At 56.5% G+C, this 21,889-nt stretch overlaps 1 protein-coding gene across 2 annotated transcripts; it reads right to left on the reverse strand.

Moving 5' to 3' along the window:
* Window positions 1–1,778: 1,778 nt before the first annotated feature.
* On the reverse strand, window positions 1,779–21,609 carry KCNC4 (potassium voltage-gated channel subfamily C member 4). 2 transcript variants are annotated; one of them, XM_066335703.1, is made up of 4 exons: window positions 20,854–21,561; window positions 15,556–16,492; window positions 13,953–14,150; window positions 1,779–2,066 (listed from the first exon to the last, which is right to left on the reverse strand). In XM_066335703.1, the coding sequence occupies exons 1-4, from the start codon at window positions 21,502–21,504 to the stop codon at window positions 2,005–2,007; spliced, it is 1,848 nt and encodes a 615-aa protein (XP_066191800.1). In that variant the 5' UTR covers window positions 21,505–21,561; the 3' UTR covers window positions 1,779–2,004. The 2 variants fall into 2 exon arrangements, with proteins under 2 accessions (XP_066191800.1, XP_066191801.1); XM_066335704.1 differs by lacking the exon at window positions 1,779–2,066 and adding an exon at window positions 8,660–8,778 and having other exon boundaries at window positions 20,854–21,609.
* Window positions 21,610–21,889: the final 280 nt, after the last annotated feature.

The raw sequence follows: 21,889 nt of genomic DNA on the forward strand, positions 1-21,889 counted from the left end.
GTCCCTCTGAGAGCCAAGGATGGCCCTGCAGTGACCCAGCAGAGCTGATGTGTCCTCTGATGGCTGGGGTGGGCAGAGGTCAGCTCTGCAGGGCCTTTCCCCACCACAGGCATGTCACAGGGGTGTCACAGGGGTGTCACAGGGGTGTCACAGGGGTGTCACAGGGATGATTCTGCCCTGAGCAGTGTGGGCTCCACTCCATTTCCAAGCCATGTGAGAAAGCAAAGAGCTGAGCCACAACACAGAATCCCAGAATCCCAGACTGGTTTGGGTGGGAAGCTCATCCAGTGCCACCCCCTGCCATGGCAGGGACACCTTCCACCATCCCACGCTGCTCCAAGCCCCATCCAGCCTGGCCTTGGACACTTCCAGGGATGGGGCAGCCACAGCTGCTCTGGGCACCTTGTGCCAGGGGCTCCCCACCCTCTCAGGGGAGGATTTCTTCCCAATACCAAACTTAAATTTCCTGGTTTTGGCTTGAAGCCATTCCCCCTTGTCCTGTCACTCCAGTTCCTGATGAACACTCCTCCTCTGTCTTCCCTGTAGACCCTTCAGATCGTGGAAGATGCTCTGAGAGCTCCACAAAACCTTCCCCAGGCTGAACGGCCCCAACAATCCTGTCCTGTCTCCATAGGGAAGGTGCCCCAGTTCCTTTATCAACTTCATGGCCTCTTCTGGACCTGCTCCAACAGTTCCATGTCCTTTTAATGATGAGGCCACCAGAGCTGGACGCAACATTCCAGGTGGGATCTCATGAGAGCAGGGTAGGGAGGAAGAATCACCTCTCTCCAGGTGATCCAGGCAATGCCACGGCCAAAACCCCCATTCCTCCTGCCAGGGACAGCCGTGGTGGGGACAGGGCTCTGCAGAGAGCCAAGGCAAGGACACAGGCACCAGGAGGGGTACAGGAGCTGACTCAGCTCGTGGATGTCTTTATTGGAACTCTACACGTTGGACAGGCATGCGAACAGGACAGAGACAGGAGTAGTATTGCCTTGGTCACAGAGATATGGAACAGCGTTAGAGGGACCCTGACCCCTCCAGGCCAGCCAGGACCCCACACCTCCCTCTCCTATTGCTTCCCATCCCCATCCCTGCACCCCAAACCACCCCACTCGTCCCCCCGTGCCCGTGGGAGCAGCACCCGTGGGAGGGGGCGATGGTGGCACCTGGAGAGGAACCTTTGGCACCCTGGAGAAGGGCTCCCAGTGGCCGTGTGCCGATGGAGGGGTCAGGGCACAGCCATGGGCAGAGATGTCCTGGTGAGCAGCTGGATCTCCAGAGATGGAGGGTGAGGTGCAGCCAAAAGCGTGGGCGAGGGGAGGGGGCAGCCCAGGGGGCGCTGGGGCAGCGTGGCTGTGGCAGGGCTGGCACCAAGAAGGGGAATGGGGCTGTCCCCAACCTCCCTCCCGGCCCCGCTGCTCTGTGGCACCTCTCGGGGGGACCCAGCTGCCAGCCCCCCCTGGGGATGGAGCTGGAGCTTTGGGGACAGAAAGCTCCTTGGGAAGAGCATCCCTTGGCCCCTGGGAGAGCATCTCCCTTGGGAAGAGCATCCCTCAGCCCTGGGGAGAGCATCTCCCTTGGGAAGAGCATCCCTCGGCCTTGGGAGGGCATCCCTGGAGGAATGCATGTCCCAGCCTTGGGAAGAGCATCCCTCGGCCTTGGGGAGAGCATCTCCCTTGGGAAGAGCATCCCTCGGCCTTGGGAGAGCATCCCTTGACCTTGGGAAGAGCATCTCCCTTAGGAAGAGCACCCCTTGGCCCCTGGGAGAGCAGCCCTGGAGGAATGCATGTCCCAGCCTGAGGGAAAGCATTCCTGGGCTTTGGGGAGAGCATCCCTGGGTGAATGCATCCTTTAGCCTTAGGAAGAGCATCCCTTGGCCCCTGGGAGAGCATCCTTCCACCTCGGGGGAAGCATCCCTCGGGATACACGTCCCTCCCCCTCGGGGAAGGCGTCCCTTGGGAAGGTGTCCCTGGCCAGGGTGCTGCTGCATCCAGCTGGGGCTCAGGAGAAGGTGACCACCTCACCCTGGGGGTAACTGGAAGCGAGGGTGTCCTGGCAGGAATCTGCAATTAAAGACATAAATATTAAACACAGCATTAGATATTTGCTTCCATGTGGGGAGAAATAGGAGAGGGAGAGGGACATTGAGCTTCCAGGGGACCCTGCCTTAGTAGGATGCAGAAAACAGAGTAACCACAAAGTGAAGTGGCCTTTTCCAGAGGGATAAAATGCTGCTGTTGCATCTGTAAGTCAGGGGGAAATGGTTTAAAAAAGCCTCAGAATGGTGGCAGAGATGGAGACTTAGGAAATGATTCTCCCAGAGAAACCACACATGGAATCAGGGTGATTTTGAGGGTATAAATGAAAAGCAGGGGAATAACATCACCCTCACCACATCCCTGTCAACCCTCTCCTCCCAGAAAGCTGCTCTTGCCCAAAACTTCCCAAGCCAACCCCAAGCCAGATGTCCCAAAGCCAAGCCTGGTGCATTAATCCCTCAGTGTTTTTTCTTCTCCCTCTCTCCCTCTCATTTGTTATCATTGAATTAATTATCATTGATTGGAGCTCTGAGTCACCCCACCGCCTCTCCCCATGTGCCCAGTTTCCCAGTGAGGGGCTCTCAGGCAGGGAGAGCTCCTGATCCACCCCATAAACCGCGGAATTTTGCTTTAAACCTCCCCCCCAGCTCCTGCTCATGGATTTGACCCAGCTGCCTCCCCTGCAGACCCAACACAGCTCCAAAACCTCCTCCTGTTTCCACAAAATGAAGGTCTTGTTCTCCATCAGGCACCACTGCAGGGCTCGGGTGAGCAGTGCCCTGGATGGAGGCTTTTCAAACCTCATCCCATAAAACCCCTGGGGATTAGAGGAGCCGACCTCCCTGAGCTGGCGGGAGAGCTCCCCACCTCCAAAGACAAAATGGTTTGGGGACCCAACGACATCCCCCCGCAGCAATTTGGGGACCAGCCCTGCCCACGCACGCAGCAGCTGCTGAAAAATCTCCCAGCTCTTGGTTCAGTCGCTCCAGCAAGCAGCTAAAAGCTCTTGGCAGGGCTCGTGTCCTGCTAGAAACATTCCCCATCAGGTCGATTGATTTACCAAGGGCACGACTTGGCTTTTAACTCCCATCTCCTCCTCCCCGTTCAAAGCCATTTTGTGTGTTAGCTCGAGCCCTGCTGCCCGCAGCCTCCAGGGACCTGCCTTGGAAAGCAGCTTCCCAGCCTGGGAAAAAAAATTAGCACGACTAAAAATAAATAACAACAGCCCAAATTTGTATTTTCTTTTGTCCCCCGGACAATGGCACCATGAGAAAACAGCCCTCCTATCTTGGCTTATCAGTACCAGCTCTGCTCTGCTCTCACCCTCACAACCCCTCGGTGATGTGCAGCCCCTTCCTCAAGACTATTTTTGGGTGGAAATCTGCCACCAACCTCCCGAGGGTGCTGCCCTGGGCAAGGCTTGGCACAGCCAGAATTCCAGCATCAACCCAGCTCCAAATACCCCCAAGGTTTGCTGTGCTGTCCCTGACCATCACCCCCAGATCTCCCTGCGTGGGGAGCTCACCCAGTCCCGCCCTCCCTATGAGCATCTCCTCAAACAGCCTCAGGTGCTGCTGCTCCAGCACCCAGCTCTGCCAGCACGGCGTTTGGGGAGGTCCTACACTCACTGAGGAGGATTTGGGGGTGTTGGGGGACTCAGCATTCCCCAGCCACGTGCACTGGACCCAGAACCCTCCCAGTGATCCCCAGCGTGGGCAGCAGGACTCTGGGGGACTCTGCCCTGCTCAGGTGAGACCCCACCTGCAGAGCTGCTCCAGCCCTGGGCTCCAACATCAGGAGGACCTGGAGCCCCTCTGCTCCGGAGCCAGGCTGGGGGTGCTCACCTGGAGAGGAGAAGCTCCAGGGAGATCTTAGAGCCCCTTCCAAGGCCTAAAGGGGATCCAGGAGAGCTGGAGAGGGACTGTGGAGAAGAGGGAATGGCTTCCCTTTGCTAGAGGGCAGGGTTAGATGGGATATTGGGAAGGAATTCTTCCCTGGGAGGGTGGCACAGCCTTGGCACAGGGTGCCCAGAGGGAAGCTGTGACTGCCCCATCCCTGACAGTTTCCAAAGTGAGGTTGGACAGGGCTGGAGCAGCCTGGGATAGTGGAAGGTGGGATGGGATGGAATTTAAGATCCCTTCCTACCCAGACAATTCCCTGGCTCCATTATTACTTTTCCCCATCCACCAGGTCACATCCCTGCCCCCGCCTGTCCCACACAGGAGGAAGTGTGCCCCTCTTCCCAACAGTTCACAGAACCCTTTCTGAGCCTCCATTTACCTTTTCCGTGGGTAAAACAGAAGGATTGGTTGCCCGGGTGGAGGTAAGGAAGTAACAGACTGGGAGCTGGGAGGCTCCTATTTATAAGCTCAACTGCATCTTATTTTGCATCTGCCTCTGCTCTCCCTGTTCCTCGTCAGCACGGGCAAGCCATGGGGTTGCTATTTATTTTCTGTTTTTCTTTATTGTCATCAAATAAGCAGTGAGGATTTTTCCTGGCAGCGCTGGGGAAGCCAGGAACAGGCTCCTTCTGGGTAGAGCAATTACTCTCTTGACATCTTCACCTCCCGCCCGGCCGCCTGACAGGCCTTTCTATTTTCTCAGCTCTCTCAGGCATCTCCTGAGAAACAGAGCAGTTGTTGCAACAATAAAAATTAATACTTTGCAAGCAACCCGGGATCATGGTGAAGCCTCCACGCAGTGCTGGACTCCGAGTCTTCCAGGAGGAAAAGAGAAGGAAGGAGCTGATGCTGGAGCAGGGAACTGCTCCCAAAGCTCCCTGATCCAAAGGTGCTCTGCTTTGGCTCCTTGGGGAGGTGGGTGGTCACAGGGGTTCAGTCCTTGTCCCAAAGTGCTGATCCATGTCCCAGAGTGGGCAGGCACAGGCAGAGGAATGTAAGGGTTCCACCAGGGCAGCCCCAGCACCTCTGGAGTATTCCAGGCCAGGCTGGACAGAGCTTGGAGCAGCCTGGGAGCTGGGAGCTGTCCCTGCCCATGGCCCTTCCAACCCAAACCATTCCACGACTCCATGAGCTCTGGTCGCATTCCCACTGCTGAGCATCACAGGTTTCTGCTCCCAGCGTGGGGAGAGGGACAGAGGGCACCAAAGCCCTGAGTGCTCCCACCCTGCCGAGCATCCTGCTGTCCACAGGGGAGGGACACATTCCTGGAACACACCCAGTGTCACCCCTGTGCTCCTGCTCAGTCCCACTGCCCTGCCAGGAACGAGACCCAGCACACCCACCCCATCCCCAGGGGACATCTTTCCATGCTCTCATGCCCCCATGGTCACTGCACACCCCTTGATGTTATTTTTTTAATATATATATATATTTTTAAATATATATATATATGTTTTAAATAGATATATAAATATGTTTTTAGAATAAATTTTAAAAATTATTTTAAATTCTGGCATGCCCTGACGCCAGAGCCTTTCTCTTGGGCAGGGGCAGTTGAACTCCTGTGGATTTATACATTTTCTCAGGAATGAATACAACAATTTGGCTTTCCCTCAGTGCCTTTTGCCTGGGCTGGAACGTGAGCTCCCACCAGATCCTCAAACACAGATAAGCCCTGCGAGGATATTCAGGGGAAGTATCGTATATTCGTGCTCTATTCTTATCCTATTCTTCAGGCAGCCAATTTTGGCCAGTGTTTGAGATAAAAACCTGGGCTCCAGAGATATTTCCAGGTCTGCTCTGATCCACTACAGCTCCTCTTCTAATCTTACCCGGGGATTAACCCGTGCTAACTGGCGCCCAAAACCAACCCAGACCCCACCTAAAAATAACAACAAGCTGTTTTCTCCCTCCTGCATCCCCCAAATCCTGCTCAGAAGAAGGCGGGGAGGAAGAGGGAGAAGATGCGCTGGGTTTTTCAGCAGTTCGGTGCCTCCCACTGAAATCCCTCCATCTCCCTTTCGGGGCTGGGTTGTTTTAGAGGAGCTTTTTTGCACATTAGTCATCCCTTCTCCCGGGTTGCATAACGCCCCAGCTAAAAATTGCATCCTGCCAGTTCTGTGTCAGCTCCTGCCCAACCCTCCTTGCTCTGCTGGGGAGCAGATTTTGGGGGGTCCACCAAAGGTTTTGCACCCCAAGTAACCACTCTGGCATTGGGCTGAGCTGCTCTGGGAGCCCGAGGGGGAAAAGGCAGGGATGGGATCTCCTGGGATCTGTGGCTGCTCTGGGTTTAATCCTTTACCTCCAAGAGACTCAAACGCCAAAGTCTGAGCATCTTGATCTGATTCTTCTGCAATAGTCAGGGTTTTGTACCTGGCTCATCCCCAAAGTCAGCCCATGACCTTGGATAAATCATTTCTGATCCCAAGCCCACTGAAGCCATGGAGAGTGACCTTCCCTCTGGCAGGGGCTGGGGATCTTCCAGCTCCTCCAGCTTCCAGAGGGAAGGATGAGCAAGAGGAGCACCTGCATTTGCTGCTGTACCACCCCTTTGCCCAGTTCATGGAATTTTGGGTGATTCATGGACCTGCCCTATAACCTTCCACCTGCTGTGGGAATACACAAGGAATCCAAGGAATACAAAGAAATCCAAGGAATGCAGCTGCACCCAACACACAAACTCAGGTGCTGCCGGGGATGGATCAGCTCCACAGCCCAGTTTGGCACACCCTGAGCAGAGGATGGTGCAGCCCATCCCAATTTCTCCCCAAATCCACAAAAATTCTGGCTCCAGCACCAGGTCTAAGCAGTGCTCAGCTCCTGTCATCCATCTCTAAGATCCTGCCCAAAGTACCAAAGTTTTTCACCTCTTTTCTGCCTCCCTTTGGATCTTGCACAGCTGGGACAGGGAAGGGAGGGAGGGAGGAAGGAAAGGAAGGAAGGAAGGAAAGGAAGGAAGGAAGGAAGGAAGGAAGGAAGGAAGGAAGGAAGGAAGGAAGGAAGGAAGGAAGGAAGGAAGGAAGGAAGGAAGGAAGGAAGGAAGGAAGGAAGGAAGGAAGGAAGGAAGGAAGGAAGGAAGGAAGGAAGGAAGGAAGGAAGGAAGGAAGGAAGGAAGGAAGGAAGGAAGGAAGGAAGGAAGGAAGGAAGGAAGGAAGGAAGGAAGGAAGGAAGGAAGGAAGGAAGGAAGGAAGGAAGGAAGGAAGGAAGGAAGGAAGGAAGGAAGGAAGGAAGGAAATAAGCTCAGAGGGGGATAGTTTGGGTTTGGACATGTGCTGACTGCTCCTCCTGGCAGCTCCTTCTCCACACCAAGGGAAAATGAGGCATGGGGAGCCTGGGGTGGAGCAGGAGGGTCCTGGCTGTGGGATCTGCCAAAATCCATCCCAGCTTCTTTCAGGTGCAGGGACCATGGAGTCATAGAATCCCTAAAGTTGGAAAAGACCTCCAAGATCAAGGCCAACCTGTGACCAGCCTTGTCCCACAGGCATCCTCCCTCCCCACCATCCCTGAGCACCAGCTCCAGTCTGGCCATGATGGAGGGGAAGGGTCTGACCAGATAGCTCTTGAGGCTCTTTGTTTTTTAAACACACCCAAATCTAAGCTCCCCTCCCCAGAGAAGTCGCTGGGCTCTGACCCTGCCTTGCTCAGAGTGAGGAAAGAGGCCAAGAGAGCACTGAGGGGGATTCAAGACCAGGGCTGGACCCCCCAAGATCCCAATGCCTCCAGGGAGGCTGAGCTGGATAGAACCAAAACGAGCCAGAGGTCAAGGACTGAAGGGTTTGTCCTACTTTGGGCAGACACCTGAGATCATCCAAAACCATCCCCAAAACCGATACACGTGAGCAAAAACCAGCAGTGCAACGGCGAGTTTGTCTGCCCAGCCTCATCCTCCCAGGGATGGGGAGAGCCCAAACCCAGCTCCCATCCCACGGGAATGTTCTGCCCCAGCACCTCACATCCATTCCAAACAAGGATTCATCCCCCATCTCTCCAGGCATCATTCTGCCTCAAATCTCTCTCTGCCCCACTATTCAACACCAGCAGCAGCTTTCCCAGGGACCTTTATTGCTCTTCACGGGAGTATCCATACCTATTATCCCAGCCTCTGTGTGCTCCCTGCACCCTCTCCCAGGGCCCTCCAGCCTCCATGGGACCCCAAGGCTGGTTTCCAAGGCCCTCAGGCCCATCCCTGAGGTTGGAAGGAGAATCAGACACAATCTGGGAAAGAACAAGTAGGATTTAGGCAGAAAAAGGCACAAAACGAGAGGGGGGACCACTGCTGGGCAGGGAATAGAGGTTTATTCATCTGTTGCCTCCAGAAACTTGAGGCTGGTTTAAAAAAAAACCAAGAGAACCAAACAAAATAAAACCTTAAAATATATGAATTCAGCCATTTCCAGCACAATGAGATATAATTTCATGAGTCAACTTGTCCTCCTTGTGTTTCCACCACCTTTTAGCCCAACACAAACGGCCCACGGGAGGGAGGGCTCGACACCAGAGGGAATTGCAGGGTTTATTTAGGATGAATAAGGTTTGAAGGAGGGGGAGAAGCACCCCAACACCTCCTCCAGGGACTGTCCACACACATGGACACGAGGCGAGGTCAGTGGAGGCGTTATGGGTCCTGCAGAGGGGCAGGGTCAGAACCAGCTCCTGGGGGTGGAGATGTCCCAGCTGGGGCACAGGAGGGGACAGGAGGGGCACAGCGAGGTCCTTTCAGAGGATGGAGGGCACGGGGGAGCAGGGGGAGCTGCAGCGGGACGCCAGCGGGGCCGGGCCCGCCGCGGATCCTGCCGCTCCATCTACGCTGCTCAGGCTCCGCGACTTTCCGCAGCCTCGGTGAAGAAAACAGACAGGTTAGAGCCCAGCAGCCTCCTGCCCCGGCGAGCTGAGAGTGCTCCACACCCCGAGACACCCCCTAAACGAATTCAAAAATTCGGGAAGGGCGTTTTGAGGACAGCCAAAAAGGCTCCCGGGGATCCTCCAGATATTCCCACTCCCTTCATCGAGCGGCGCCGGCCAAATCCAGGACTGGAGAGTCATCAATGAGGAGATCAAATCGCTCTTGTAGGGTGTTGGGTTTTGTTTCCCAAATTGCTCTGAATGAGGAATGAGTCTGGGGATTTTGTGGGCTGAAGCAGACGGGGAGAAGCAGCAGAACTCAAACAAATATGGGATTTGGAAGGAGTGATTCCCCCGGCTCTGGTTTTTACACCCCTGTAGCAGCAAGCTGCTGCTGACACCTTCCTGTGTGGAAAGGAGCAGGTAGATGTGCTCATCATTTTCCATAAGGAATTGCATTAAAGAGCAGATATTTCTATTTCTTTAAGAATGAGGACCCTTCACACTCCCCCAAAGGGCCAGGAATTTCTCCAGCTTTTATTGAAAAAGCAACAGCCAGAAGAAATATCCTCACAGGTCAAAAGCCACTTTTTCTTGCTGGAAAGACACAAAGTCTTTGCACTGAAAATTGGATTTTTGGGTCCACAGAGCACCGCTGTTAAGGATGAGTCTGTTCCCTGGATCTGGTGCCAAAATATGGAAAATTAATGATGCTCCCAGCCGTGATGAGCCCAATGTCCCTGCGCTTGGATCTTCCCTGAAAGCACCCAGGTGAGCAAACCCAGCCAAGGCTGAGCCTTCCCAAGGCACCAGCCAGTTCCAGGGAAAGCCAGACTATGGAAGCAGCGTGTGTGGGGGGTGGAGCAGAGGGAGGCAGCTCCTGACAGCAGAAAAACAAGGTGATGGATGGCCCCTTGGACAGTGCCAGGCTTGGAATCCCTCCCCGTGTCCCAGCCCAGGAGATCCTGGCACATCTTTGGGTTCTGCTTTGTTGCTGCTGGTTTGGGCTTGGATCAAGGCTCACACCAGACCAGACACAGCATCACCCTCACACACCTCTCAAGGCGGATGCTGAGACAGGAACAGCCCCTGGAACAGGCTCCAGAGCACTACCTCTGCAAATCTGGGGGTTATCCCCTTTTGATGGTTTTTTTCCCAGCCCAGAATCCAGCGGGGACTCTCCAAGCCCTCCCCACCTCTCAGCCCCCGAGGAGACACAGCTCCTCCAGCTGGGAAGCAGAGGCAAGTCCAGGGCACTGAGGGACACCTGCCCCAACCTGTTGCTGACTCCAGCAAAGCTTTCCCCGTCCCCACAGCAGGAGCAGGAGCAGGCCTGAGGAGAAGAGCAATTTCCTTATTTACTTCTTGGCACGGGTCCACACAGCGAGCGAGGAGGGAAGCGAGCACAGCCCTGAGCTGGGGGCAGCTGGGAGTTTCCCACCCACAGCAGCTGATGCAAAGACCCCCCAGCTCCCCACAACACCCCCAAAAATCTGCCCTGGGCTCATCCTTGCTTCCCCTTGCTCTTTTCCCCGGGTGTGCTGAGGCTCTTTGAAGGGCTCACGTGTTTCCCTGCCGCGCCGAGCTGCGCGTGGGAAGGAGCCCTGCTGAGATCCCAGCGGTCCCCGAAGGCTTGGGGCAACCCTGGATCCCCAAGAATCCCCCAAACAGCAGCAGTTTGGCAGGAAGTGTTGTGGGGTGGAAGCTGCCAGCAATGCAGGGGTCTGCTGATGGCGTTTGTGGGGATGAGCTTTGCCTCCGAGGGCTGAACAGAAAACGGGCAGCAGGCGCAGCAACAGGGGCACAGTCACACTGCTCACTCTGATTGTGGCTCAAGCATCACATTTTGGGACAGAACTTCATCGAGATGTTTGATTTCCCCAGGGACCCTCTGCAATGGGACACTAGAGCAAACCTGCCCCAAGCCCAAGACTTGATTCTCTCCATCAGTTTATCCCAAGCCACACTTGCAGGAGCACCTGGGAAGGAGCTCAAGGCTCAGTCCCTCGAGGCTGTTGTGGTTTCCCACCACACCCAGGGCCAGGTGCCACCACAGAGTGAAGCCACAAGGCACAAGGGGGTTGTGCTCTGCTAATTGCCACAGCTGATAGAGCCGGAGTCCCAGTAACTCACTCTGGGGCTGCCCAGAGTCACTGGGATTGCTTTAGAAACAGGCTGGCTGCCAGTAAAAGTGAATTGTGTAACCCCCAGGGGCTCCTGCTCCCTGCAGGAGCTGGGCTCAGGCCCGGGCTGGGAGCTGGAGGCAGATGGGATGGGGTGAAGCAGGAAGCAGCAAAGCCCAGGAATGTCCTGTTGAGGTGACAGAGGTGGCAGAGGCCTGGCCTGCAGCTTGTGTGGGGTTGTATCCCCTGCAAACGTGGTTCCCAGCTCCCCCAGGCAGGCAGCACCAGGGGATGCTCCCGTGAGCATTCCCAGCTGGATCCCATCCCATGTGCTCAGGACACGTGAGAGTCACGGCCCTGCACTGCCAGCAAGAGACAGAGGGACAGTCAGCTGCACAATGCCCCACGGAGCCAAAACCTGCTGCTGTGCCATGTAAATGTGCTGGTGAAGGAGGTGGGGGTTCAGGAGACACTCAGACGTGGCACATGGGGCCCTGGGTTGGTGGCCCAGGGCTGGGGGAGGGTTGGACTCACAGAGCACTTTTCCAGCCCAAGTGATTCCGTGGCTCCATCCCGCTGCCTGGGCTCATCCTGCCTCCATATCCTTCCATCCAAGCAAAGGACAGGGCTATTGTGCCAGGACAGCTCCGTGCCAAGCTGTCTGCACCCAGCAGGACACATTTCTGGGAAGAGCTGAGCAGGACCCCAGTGCTGAGGGGAGATTAAGGGTCTGAAGCCATCCCTGGCAGCCAGGGAGCAAAGCAATACCACTGGAAGCAGCCCCAGGAACAAGAAACACATTTCCACACAGGAATCCAGAGCAATCCAGCTCCATCTGCTCCAGGCTCAGGGCCAAGGGCAGGAGCAGCTCTTCTCTCTGAGCTGCCCCAACAAGACCAACCACTGGAGTCGGGGTTAAACCACAATGGATGTTGAGATCTGCAGCTTATTCCGAAACCAGCTCCCTCTCCTGATCTCCACAGCTTGTACAGACACCAGTACCTGTCCCAGGATCTGACAGATGGCCATCAGTGAGTCGGGCTCAGAACCAAGCTCATCTCAATTTGCAGAGCTGCCAACACCCCAGTACCAGAACAAACAGCCTCAGCAGGAGATAAATCAAGACCAAGGGAAGAGGCACCTCTGCAGGTCCCAATGGCTTTTGGCTGGAGGCTGCTTTTCCCACTGGTCACCTCTGGTCACCTCTGGTCATCTCTGGTCACCTCTGGTCACCCCAGACCATACTGGAGCATTTCCCTAGGCCAGCCTTGACCTCCCAGCAGAGCCTCCCACCCATCTGTGCCACAGCCCAAGCAGGACCCAGGTACTGAGGTTCCCTCTTCCCAAAAGGTCTCAAGCATCACTGGAGCCCCTCTGGGCACCAGATCCACTTTTCTCCAGGTGTAACATCATTCCAGCCACATGGGGATGAGCGACCCGTGCACACCTTCTATTCTAAAGTGTAAAAGGCACTCTGGAATTTGCAGGGAAGACACCAGAACACCCCAAGAACCATCAGCACAGTGCCCTTTCAAAGAGCTGCTGCTGCCACCACACAAGGACAGAAAGCTCCTGGTCTCCTGCAACTCTCAGGGATGGGATTCGGGAGTGAGTGAAAGCAGCCCTTAGAGCTGCTCCACTTCTCCTGGCTTCTGTGGGACCAGATTCAAACGCTTCAGCTGAAGCCTGACTTCAGCACTTTCTAAGGAGGAAGATCAGCACTGGCTGACATCCGTCTCCTCCAACCCTTGAGTTCAGCATTCCAGTCTGGAGCGGGACTAAACCTCTCCCCCCTCTTCACATTAACAGGCATGAAGAGAAGAGACCGACTTCACAGCAAAAGGAACTTCCAGGGAAAAAACATCAGGCATTTTGAGCAGATACTTGATGGCACCCCAAGGATGAGCAAAGCTTTTCCTCTTTGTCCTCTTTCTGAGGTTGAGCAGCAATGCCAAAGGGAATCCTTGATTTCCCAGGAGGAAACAACCAGTTCACTTCTCCTACTGATAAATGTGATTGTCCCCAAACACCTCCTTGTGTCCCACCCAGTCCGTGCCATCCCAAGCAGCTCCAGAAGCAACAAACCCAAAGCACCAATAGGTCAGCACATCATCCCTTCTGCTGCCTGGGCCCAGCTCCCAGGCACCGTTCTCTGTGAGCAGTGGGCATCACTCGGTACCAGGGAGGTAGAAGTAGGTCAGCTCTGCAGCTACAGCATCCCACGCCAGCCTGGACACACAAAACACAGCACAGCTGGAAAACTGAGCTGTGCCCCAAGAGTTATCCCAGCAGTCAAGGGTACAGCCGGATTTTGGGGCACTGGGTTTACCCTCTCTGGGGCTGGAATGCTGGGAGATGTGCAGAGAAGTCTGGGACCAGGTTGAAGAAGATTTTGTTTTGTCATGGGAAGAAGACTTTTGTGTTTTCCTGACTCATCTCCCCCTCAGTTTCCCAAGGAAAACCTCAACACTTAGCACAGCTCCTGTTCCAAACCCAGAGGAGCCTTTCTGGCAGCCTGGAGCTGCTGGCAAGGCAGCACTTGACACTTCTCCCCACGCTCGAACCCACTGAAAGCCACCGGAGGGGAGAGGAAGGGAAAAGCCTCTGGATTTTTTTTTTTTCCCTCCTGAAAACCTTTTGATCACCTTCAGTCACAACCTCACCGTGTCCCCAGGAGAGATGTGCCACTCACACCATCCAGAGATGAGTGATTTAAACCCAGGGAGAAGATCGGGAGGGGCAGAGCTTGGAGCCCTCTGTCCCCAGGGAGGGCAGTGCAGCCAGCACAGACCCCGGACGGGGGCAACTGGGGAGGAGAAAACAAATCGTGGAGCCAGCACGGAGAGATGTGTTGGACGGAGGTGAAGCGGATGGAGAGGCAGGAGATGTGTTGGACGGAGGTGAAGCGGATGGAGAGGCAGGAAGAGGTGGATTTGGGGAGCAGAGGACAGCCAGGCAGGTGGATGGAGATGGAACCTCTGTCTTGGATCGGCTCAACAAAACTCAGCCTCCACCTCTCCCTCCCCACCCGGGTCCTGCTGTACCTTTCTGGATGCCTCCATCCGCTGCACAGGAGAAGTCCCCCGTGGCCAGCAGGAAGCACGTGGAGGATTTCTTGTTCTTGTCCCTGTCCCTGTCCCGGGTGCTGGAGCGCCGCATCGGCCGCTTCTCCTCATCCGCCGGCGACAGCGGCTGCTCCTCGTCCGACAGCACCACGTTGGCCTCGCCGTTCTGCTTGGAGTCTGCAAGGAGGTGGCAGAGAGCCGTCAGCAGCTGACAAACCCACAGGATGCAGCGCCCAGGGTGGCCTGAAGGGGTTGGTCAGAGGAAGCAGAAGAGCAGAAGGGCAGGTTGCAGGTGGCTCAGAGCAACACGCACCAGTTCAGGTGCTGATCCCAGGCTCATTTAGAGCAGCCAGGGGAGCAGGATAAAACAGATATAGTTCCAAGCAGCTCTAGTCCTGCTGAGGGTTATAAAACCTGCATGAAACCAAAGCTGGGGATGAAACACCCCAGGTTTTTGAGATCCACCCACCTAATTGGAGGGAATTAGCTCTCCAAAATTCACACTGCTGAGGAACGGGCTGCTCGGGGTAGTGGGAAGTGCTAATTTATGTCCCCTGGCTCCCTGGTTCACTGGCTGAGAGGATGCTCTGCCACGTGAGGGCCTGGCCTGAGCTCCTGGCTCCAACTGCTCCTGCTGCCAGGGCTCCTGGGGCAGATGGAATTCACAGGCATGTGGAAAAAGGAGATTCATAAAGGAAAAGAGCAGTTTGGGGCGCCTGGAGCTCCCTGTTTCCCCAGTGGAGGAAGGCCCATCACTGTTAAACACACGTGGCCAGATGTGCAGTTGCCCAAGGCTGACCTCAGTGCTGGTGCAGGACACAACCCCACCATGGCACTGAGGTTCCCTCTGCCCAAAAGGTCTCAAGGATTAGTGGACCAGCAAGCCAAGAGAAAAGGGGCAGAGCAGCCAAGGCCAGCACTGTCAGTGGGGCAGGGCTCACACAGACCCCCGAGTTAACCCAAGGGATGGTGCCCACAGCTGCCCATGGCTGTGGCTGTGCCTTCTCCTGATCCAAAGAAAACACTGGCCAACCCCCAGATTTCAGCTCAGTGCATCAGATGAAAGAAAGAAATGTCCAGGGGCTGGTTTTTCTCAGGATCTGGGGCAGCAGCGCAGGGATTCTGTCTACCAGCAGATGAAGGAGGAGGTGGGGTCAAGCCCCAGGGAATATCCGTGAATTTATCAATTTTGGTGAAGGTTGCTCTTATTTATGGTGTGAGGAAGCAAAGGAAAAATTTGTCCCAAGGCCATGACCAGGCTAAAGTGGGCGTAGGGCGAGTGGCCTTACCTCTGTCACTGTGAGGGGGAGGTGGGTTAGGCAGGGACACCATGGTGACTTGGTCTGTGCCATTAGGAGGGAAGGATGTGGCCTTTGGGAAAGCAGGATGTGGCCTTTCTCCCCTGCCTGGATGGGGGATTTGACCTGCAGCACCCTGGTCCACCAGCATGTGGAGTCCAGCCCTTTCCACACCAACCCGGAGCTGGAGGCCACATCCTGCACCATCCCCAGGGACTGGGGGACACAGGGGACCAAACTCCCGGAGCTCTCCCCCTCCCTCAGCCCCTCCTTTGGGCTCTCACCTGACCGTTTCCGCTCAGTGGCCCCCTCCTCTACTGCCAACGGGCAGGTGTCGCTCTGGGTGCTGTTCCGGGGGGAGTTCTCCTCGGATTTGCCGTAGGTGGGGGAGTCCAGCGGGGCCGGACGGGGTATATGCTTTTTCTTCTTCTTTGGCAGCTTCTGCTTGGCCATGGCCAATGAATAGTACATCCCAAAGTTATTGACGATGACGGGCACGGGCATGGCGATGGTCAGCACCCCGGCCAGGGCGCACAGGGCGCCCACCACCATCCCCGACCAGGTCTTGGGGTACATGTCACCATAGCCCAGCGTCGTCATCGTCACCACGGCCCACCAGAAGCCGATGGGGATGTTCTTAAAGTGAGTGTGGTCGCTCCCGGTGGGGTCGGACGTCTTGGCTCCGATCCGCTCGGCGTAGTAGATCATGGTGGCGAAAATCAAGACCCCCAAGGCCAGGAAGATGATGAGGAGCAGGAACTCGTTGGTGCTGGCCCGCAGCGTGTGGCCCAGCACCCGGAGACCCACAAAGTGCCGCGTCAGCTTGAAGATCCGCAGGATGCGGACGAAGCGAACCACCCGCAGGAAACCCAGCACGTCCCGGGCAGCTTTGGAGGACAGGCCACTGAGACCCACCTCCAGGTAGAAGGGCAGGATGGCCACGAAGTCAATGATGTTGAGCAGGTTTTTAATGAAGAGAAGCTTGTCTGGGCAGCAGATGATGCGGACCAGGAACTCGAGGGTGAACCACAGCACGCAGACCCCTTCGATGTAGGTGAGGATGGGCTCCGTCTCCACTTTGTGTGTCAGCAGCACCGTCGTGGTGTTGCCCACCACCAGCGTCTCCGTCACGTTGACGTCGATGTTGAAGGCCTCGTGCGTCTCCAGGCAGAAGGTGGTGATGGAGACCAGGATGAAGAAAAGCGAGGCGAAAGCAACCACCTGCCAAAGTCAAAGTTACACGGGCTGTGAGCTGGGGTGGGGAAACCTCTTCTGCCTGGAGGAGGTCAAAACACTCCAGATGCTGCCATGTGCTGCCCCAAGACCACGGGTGGAGAATGAGGAGGGATCCCTGGACCTCTCCCATGAGCTGACAGCAAAGCTCAGTGCCTGGGGCCATCAGTCCAGGGCCTTCCTCCAAGTGCTACAATCTGTCCAGGAGAAGGTGTGCTGAGCTCCAGCTGTGCCTGGAGATGTGCCAGGAATGGCAGTGGTGGGGATGAGGGGGAACTGGGACAGACTGGGACTGGAGCAATCTTCCAATGGGAACAGACGTGAAAAGGGAATTTTGACAGGACAGATTCAAAGAGCTTTCCCCCACATCCATCACAAACCCCTCCAGATGCCAGGGACACACTGTTCACAGCTGTGAGCTTTGGGGTCTGGATGTGTCAGAGACATCCTTTCACCCCCTCCCTGAGGGCCAGTGGTGGGTGACGTGCCCACAGAAGGCCCAGGGCTGGGAGGGCAGGATGAGGAGAGGAGCAGGCAGAGCTCAGCCTCCTGCTGATGCCTGGACATGGTGACACCCAGATGTTCCCATTTCTGCACTCTGCCCAAGCAGGGAGACCGTTGTCCCCTCCGTGTCACCTCCTCCCCTCTCATTGCCTGTGGGTGAGGAGGGGCCAGCAGCAGGCACTGGGGGTCACAGGCTGTTGTGCTCCCATCAATCCTGCTCAGCTCCCTCCCTCACCCATGGTGAGCCCATCACCTGGAGCATCTGTTTCCTCCCTCTCCCCCCCAAAAAAAACCTCTTCAGAGCAGAAAAACTCCTGTTCTACCTCCCTCCAGCACAAAAGCACAGTGGTCTCAGCTCCCCGGGAGCAGCTCCTGCTGCAGCCCCTCTGCTGCACCTGCACCAGCAGGATGTGACCTTTTGCTGTCAAAACCACCCCAGCGGCTGCTCCTGGCAGAGCTGCACCGTGAGGCTGCTCCAGGCGACAGCCCGGATCCCCGACTGGAGTGAATCAGCAGCAGAGACAGCCTGAGTCACGCTGGAGGAGCACCCGGCCCCGGACTCTGGCCGTGCCGAGCCGTGCCGAGCTGTGCCCGCAGCCCCGAGCCCGCCGGGAGCATCCCTGAGGGGTGGCCCGAGGGGCAGACACGTGTGGGATCACCACAGGGAGCACCGGCCCTGCAAGAGTTTGGTGTGAAGTTTAAATCAGGCATTAAATGAAGGAGAAACCTCTGGAGGATGATTCTCCTGCCCCAGTGAGAGACAGCTGCTTAGGGATGGGATGGGATGGGATGGGATGGGATGGGATGGGATGGGATGGGATGGGATGGGATGGGATGCTCCCCACCCCTCAGTCAGAGCCCTTTGGAGCACACATTGGGATTCAGCTCTGAAGGCTGATCAGTCCTGTGCAGTTTGGGAAACAAATCCAACAAAATTGGGATCTTAAAGCAAGGCCAGTGTAACCAGACAAGTGTCTCTACACAGTGGTGGCACAGCCAAAATAATCCGTTTTCAGCTGAGGGCTGAGTCACGTTCCTGAGCTTCCCTGTGTGGGGAATCTTGGGAAAACCTGAAGAGTAAAAATTTAGACTCAAAGCAAAGTAGAAAGAAAAAAGCTCCCCCAGGAAGGGAGTGAGACCATGCAAACACTTGAGTAATGAAGCAGCCCTGCTGCTGGGTGTGAGGTGAGACCTGATTTAGCCCAAGGAGCAAAATCAGCCTTTAAAAATAGAAGAGTCGGGTTACAGCCGGTGCCAACCATGGTGTCCCCCCCAGAGTGCTGCTCCAGTTCTGTGTCTGACCCACGATGTCTCACCTCAGCTTCAGTCCCTGCTCCAAACTCAACTTCTTTTCCAAAAATATCTTGAAAATAAAATCAAGTCTGTGTATAAATCCAGTACTACCAATACCCACCAGAACTGCCACCAAACAAGTCCTCCAGAACCTGTTGATGCTCTACAGTCTTGACCTTCACTCAACAGCTTGAGATGGGTGTTCCCAAAAAATCCATGACCCTACAGAGCATCACTAGCCTGAAAGTCCCCATGAAAGTCAGGTCAGGACTCTCCAAGTTGGGGTGCAAAGGGAAAATAGTGAGGAGCTGCAAGTAAGAAGAGTTTGGATGGATGTAGAGGTGAAATCACAGCCGGGGCAGTTTCCCATGGGGAGGAGAAGTGTTAAGCTCCAGCTGGGACAGCAGCTGCACCAGGGACCAAATATTCCCTGAGTGGACAAACTGAGGAGCCAGGGACCCCATGGCCATCGATAGTGCACGGAAAAAGGCTAAAACACGGGAGAGATTTCTAACCACGTGCTCACACAGCAGCCAGCTCAGGAGGAGAAGGGCTGGAGGGAGGGAAAGATGGAAACAACGAGGAGTCAACTGAGTCAGGGCCCGAGGGGAGAGAGAGCCTGCTCCATGGAGAGGAGGAGTGAGGACCAGAGAAATTCAGCTCTTGAGACTCTTAGTCACGGCTGCCACAGGGAGGGAGAGAGTTTTCATGGACAGCCTGGGACTGTGCTTCCCAAGGTCTGGCTCTAGCTCATGCCCTGAAGCCAGCAGCACCCCTTTGGCTCTGGCAAGAGCAGGGGAGACCCACGATGGGGTATGAAGGAAATCCCAACCACCACAAAAGCCAGGGCAGCACCAGGAATGCTGTACCCACAGAGATGGTCAGGAATCCTGCAGCATCCCGGTGCTGGATGGTGACTCCAGCCAGGAGCTGGATGCACTCACTTGGGCTGGTGGCACTGCACTGTGCCTCAGTTTCCCCTCTTACCAGGACAGTTCTCCTAAGCTATGGCAAAACCATACCACTGTTTTTTCCTGATGCCTCTGGAAGTTGATCGTTCCCATGGCACTGCTGAGCTGAACATTTATCTAGAGCAGTGAGAAGGAAGCAGGGAAGTCCCAGCACAAACTGGTCCCACTCCAGCCCCAGTGGGGCCTCAATCACAACCATCTCTGCTCCCTCCAACACATTCCTCCTGCTAAAGCCTTTCCAGGAGCAGCTCAGCACACAGGAAAAGCAGAACCAAACAACACCAGGGGGAAAAACATGAGCTGAATTATTGTGCCTGGGTTTATTTTTAATTTTGTTTAATTTTTTATTTGGAGCCTTACACCACTCAGAGCATCTCTCCAAGGTGAAGAGCCCTCAGAGATGAGCAAAGGAGGGGGGTGCCCCTTTTAAAATGGGTCCAGCTCTTGCTGCCCAAGCATTCTCTGCATGTGTGTGTGTGTTGCTCTAACATTTGCTGCAAAAACACCTCACTGCCGAACTGACCCCTGCCCTGCATGCTGCTCGTGGGTGTGAAATGCCTGCAGAATTTCTTACCATTGATGGGGTTTTTTTACACCTCTAAATGCATCCAGAATTCATCTCCAGCCCAACTGCCTGCCTCTGTACGTGTGTGTGTGTGTGTGTGTGTGTGTGTGTGTGTGGCAGGTTTATAAGCGGGGCGTGCCAGGGGCTGGGTGGGTCTCGGGGGGTCCTTGGGGGCAGAGCTTTGGGGATGATCTACGAGGAGCTGGGAGAGGAGACACAGGCTCAGAGCACTGCCCGAGGGCCGGGCTGGGAGCCTGCAGACTCTTCTGGTTCTGGGGGACACATCCCAGGCACCTCAGCGCCCGTGGGGAGGGACTGCCTGAGTGCCCAGGGGCGGTGCTGGGGTCTCTGGGGTGTGGATGAGCTCACGTGTGCACACACACGGTGCCGGGGCCATGTGTGGTGAGGGGGCTGTGGGACCGTGGCTGGGGTGTGTGGGGTGTCAGCCATGCCTGAGGGGCTCCGGGGGCCGCAGGGGGGGCCCTGGTGGGGACAGTGGGTGCACAAGCACGGGGTGTCCACAGGCTGAGGTTCCTACACATGAGGAGCATGAGCTGCTTGGGGACAACCACGAGGAGCCTGTCCGCTGCGGGACCCTGACCTCCAGCCCACACCTGGGCTGTTAAATGTGGGGTTTGGCATTGTGCAGCCCAGCAAGAGGAACCCAAACATCCTCTCCTAGAGCATCCTGAAACTCTGCCAGGAGTCAGCCCTGCCAAGGACAATCGCTCATCTCCGTGTGCCCAGGAGGTGCCCAGGGAGCACTCGAGGGCACAAAGGGGGCAGGGGTTGTGCTTGCCCCCAGTTTCAGCCCAGCTCTCCCAGATGTGATGTGCTGGGAGGGGATTGGGACACAATGGAAGAGGTGTCCTGTAGGACAGCAGGAGGGGGACAGTTATGGAGGCACCTCATGTAACCCACCAGGGAAGTCAATCTTGCCCTCAGGGATGGGGAGGTGAAGACACCGCCCCAGCACGGCCCCATCCCACCTCCCCACTCGCGTTTCGGGAGCTTACCCTTGCCGCCTTGGACGAGTAGGGATCCTCAAAGAGCGCCCACATTTTGGGCTGCCAGTTCCGGCAGCAGCCGCCCCCTCCGGCAGCCCCCGCCGCCCCTGGGGGTCTGTCATCCATGCCCAGGCGCTGCAGGGCCATCTCCCTACCCCCTTCCTCTTCGGGCTCCTCTCCTCCGGCCCCTCCGCCTGGCTCGGGACTCTCGAAGATGTCCAGGGCCTCCTCGGCGTCGCGGTGCTGGCGGTAGGTCATCCAGCAGCAGGGCTCCACGTCGGTCTCGTCGATGCCCCAGTAGGTCAGCTCCTCCTCGAAGAGCGGCCCGCAGATGTCCGCGGGGCAGTGCAGCTTCCCCGTGCGGTAGTAGTTGAGCACGTAGGAGAAGATCCCGGGGTGGCGGTCGAAGAAGAACTCGTTGCTTTTGCCGTCAAAGTCAAAGTTGCTCTGGGCGTCGGGGTCGGCCAGCCAGGCCAGGCGGGTGCCCGGCAGAGTCCGCAGGGTGCTCTTGTAGGTCTCATGCCGGGTGCCACCTACATTGATGGTGATCTTGTCCGAGTCTTCCCCTTTGCCCATCTCTTCCTTCAGGCATGTTTTGGAGGGTGGTTTGTTCCCAGACTTGCGTCCACGGTAGGAGGAGACACACACCGAGCTGATCATAGATTTTGGTGGATGGGAGATGCCCACAGCGTGCACCCTTCCTCCGGGCGAGGAGCTGGGCTTCAGCCAAGGCGGGAGACGAGGACAGAGATGGGACTGGGGAGGGGAAAAGCGGCGGCTCAGCCTTGGCTCTGGCCTCGGGGGGAGCAAGCCGGAGCCGCGCCGGACACCGCCGGCTGCTGGGGGACAGCAGGGGAGGCTGCAACCTCCACCCCCTCCAAAGCCACCCTCCCCCAAAATAAAACCGCCCTAAAGCAGGAGCCAGCCCAGCCCCGGCGGGCAGCAACAAGTGCGGGCTGGAGGGGCCGGCAGGGGCCGGGGGGGCGGCAGCCGGGGGGATGCGGGCCCGGCCGGGAGGATGCTGGGGAAGGGATGGGGGATGCTG

Source organism: Sylvia atricapilla, chromosome 25, assembly GCF_009819655.1.
Source record: "Sylvia atricapilla isolate bSylAtr1 chromosome 25, bSylAtr1.pri, whole genome shotgun sequence".
Classification (NCBI taxonomy): domain Eukaryota; kingdom Metazoa; phylum Chordata; class Aves; order Passeriformes; family Sylviidae; genus Sylvia; species Sylvia atricapilla.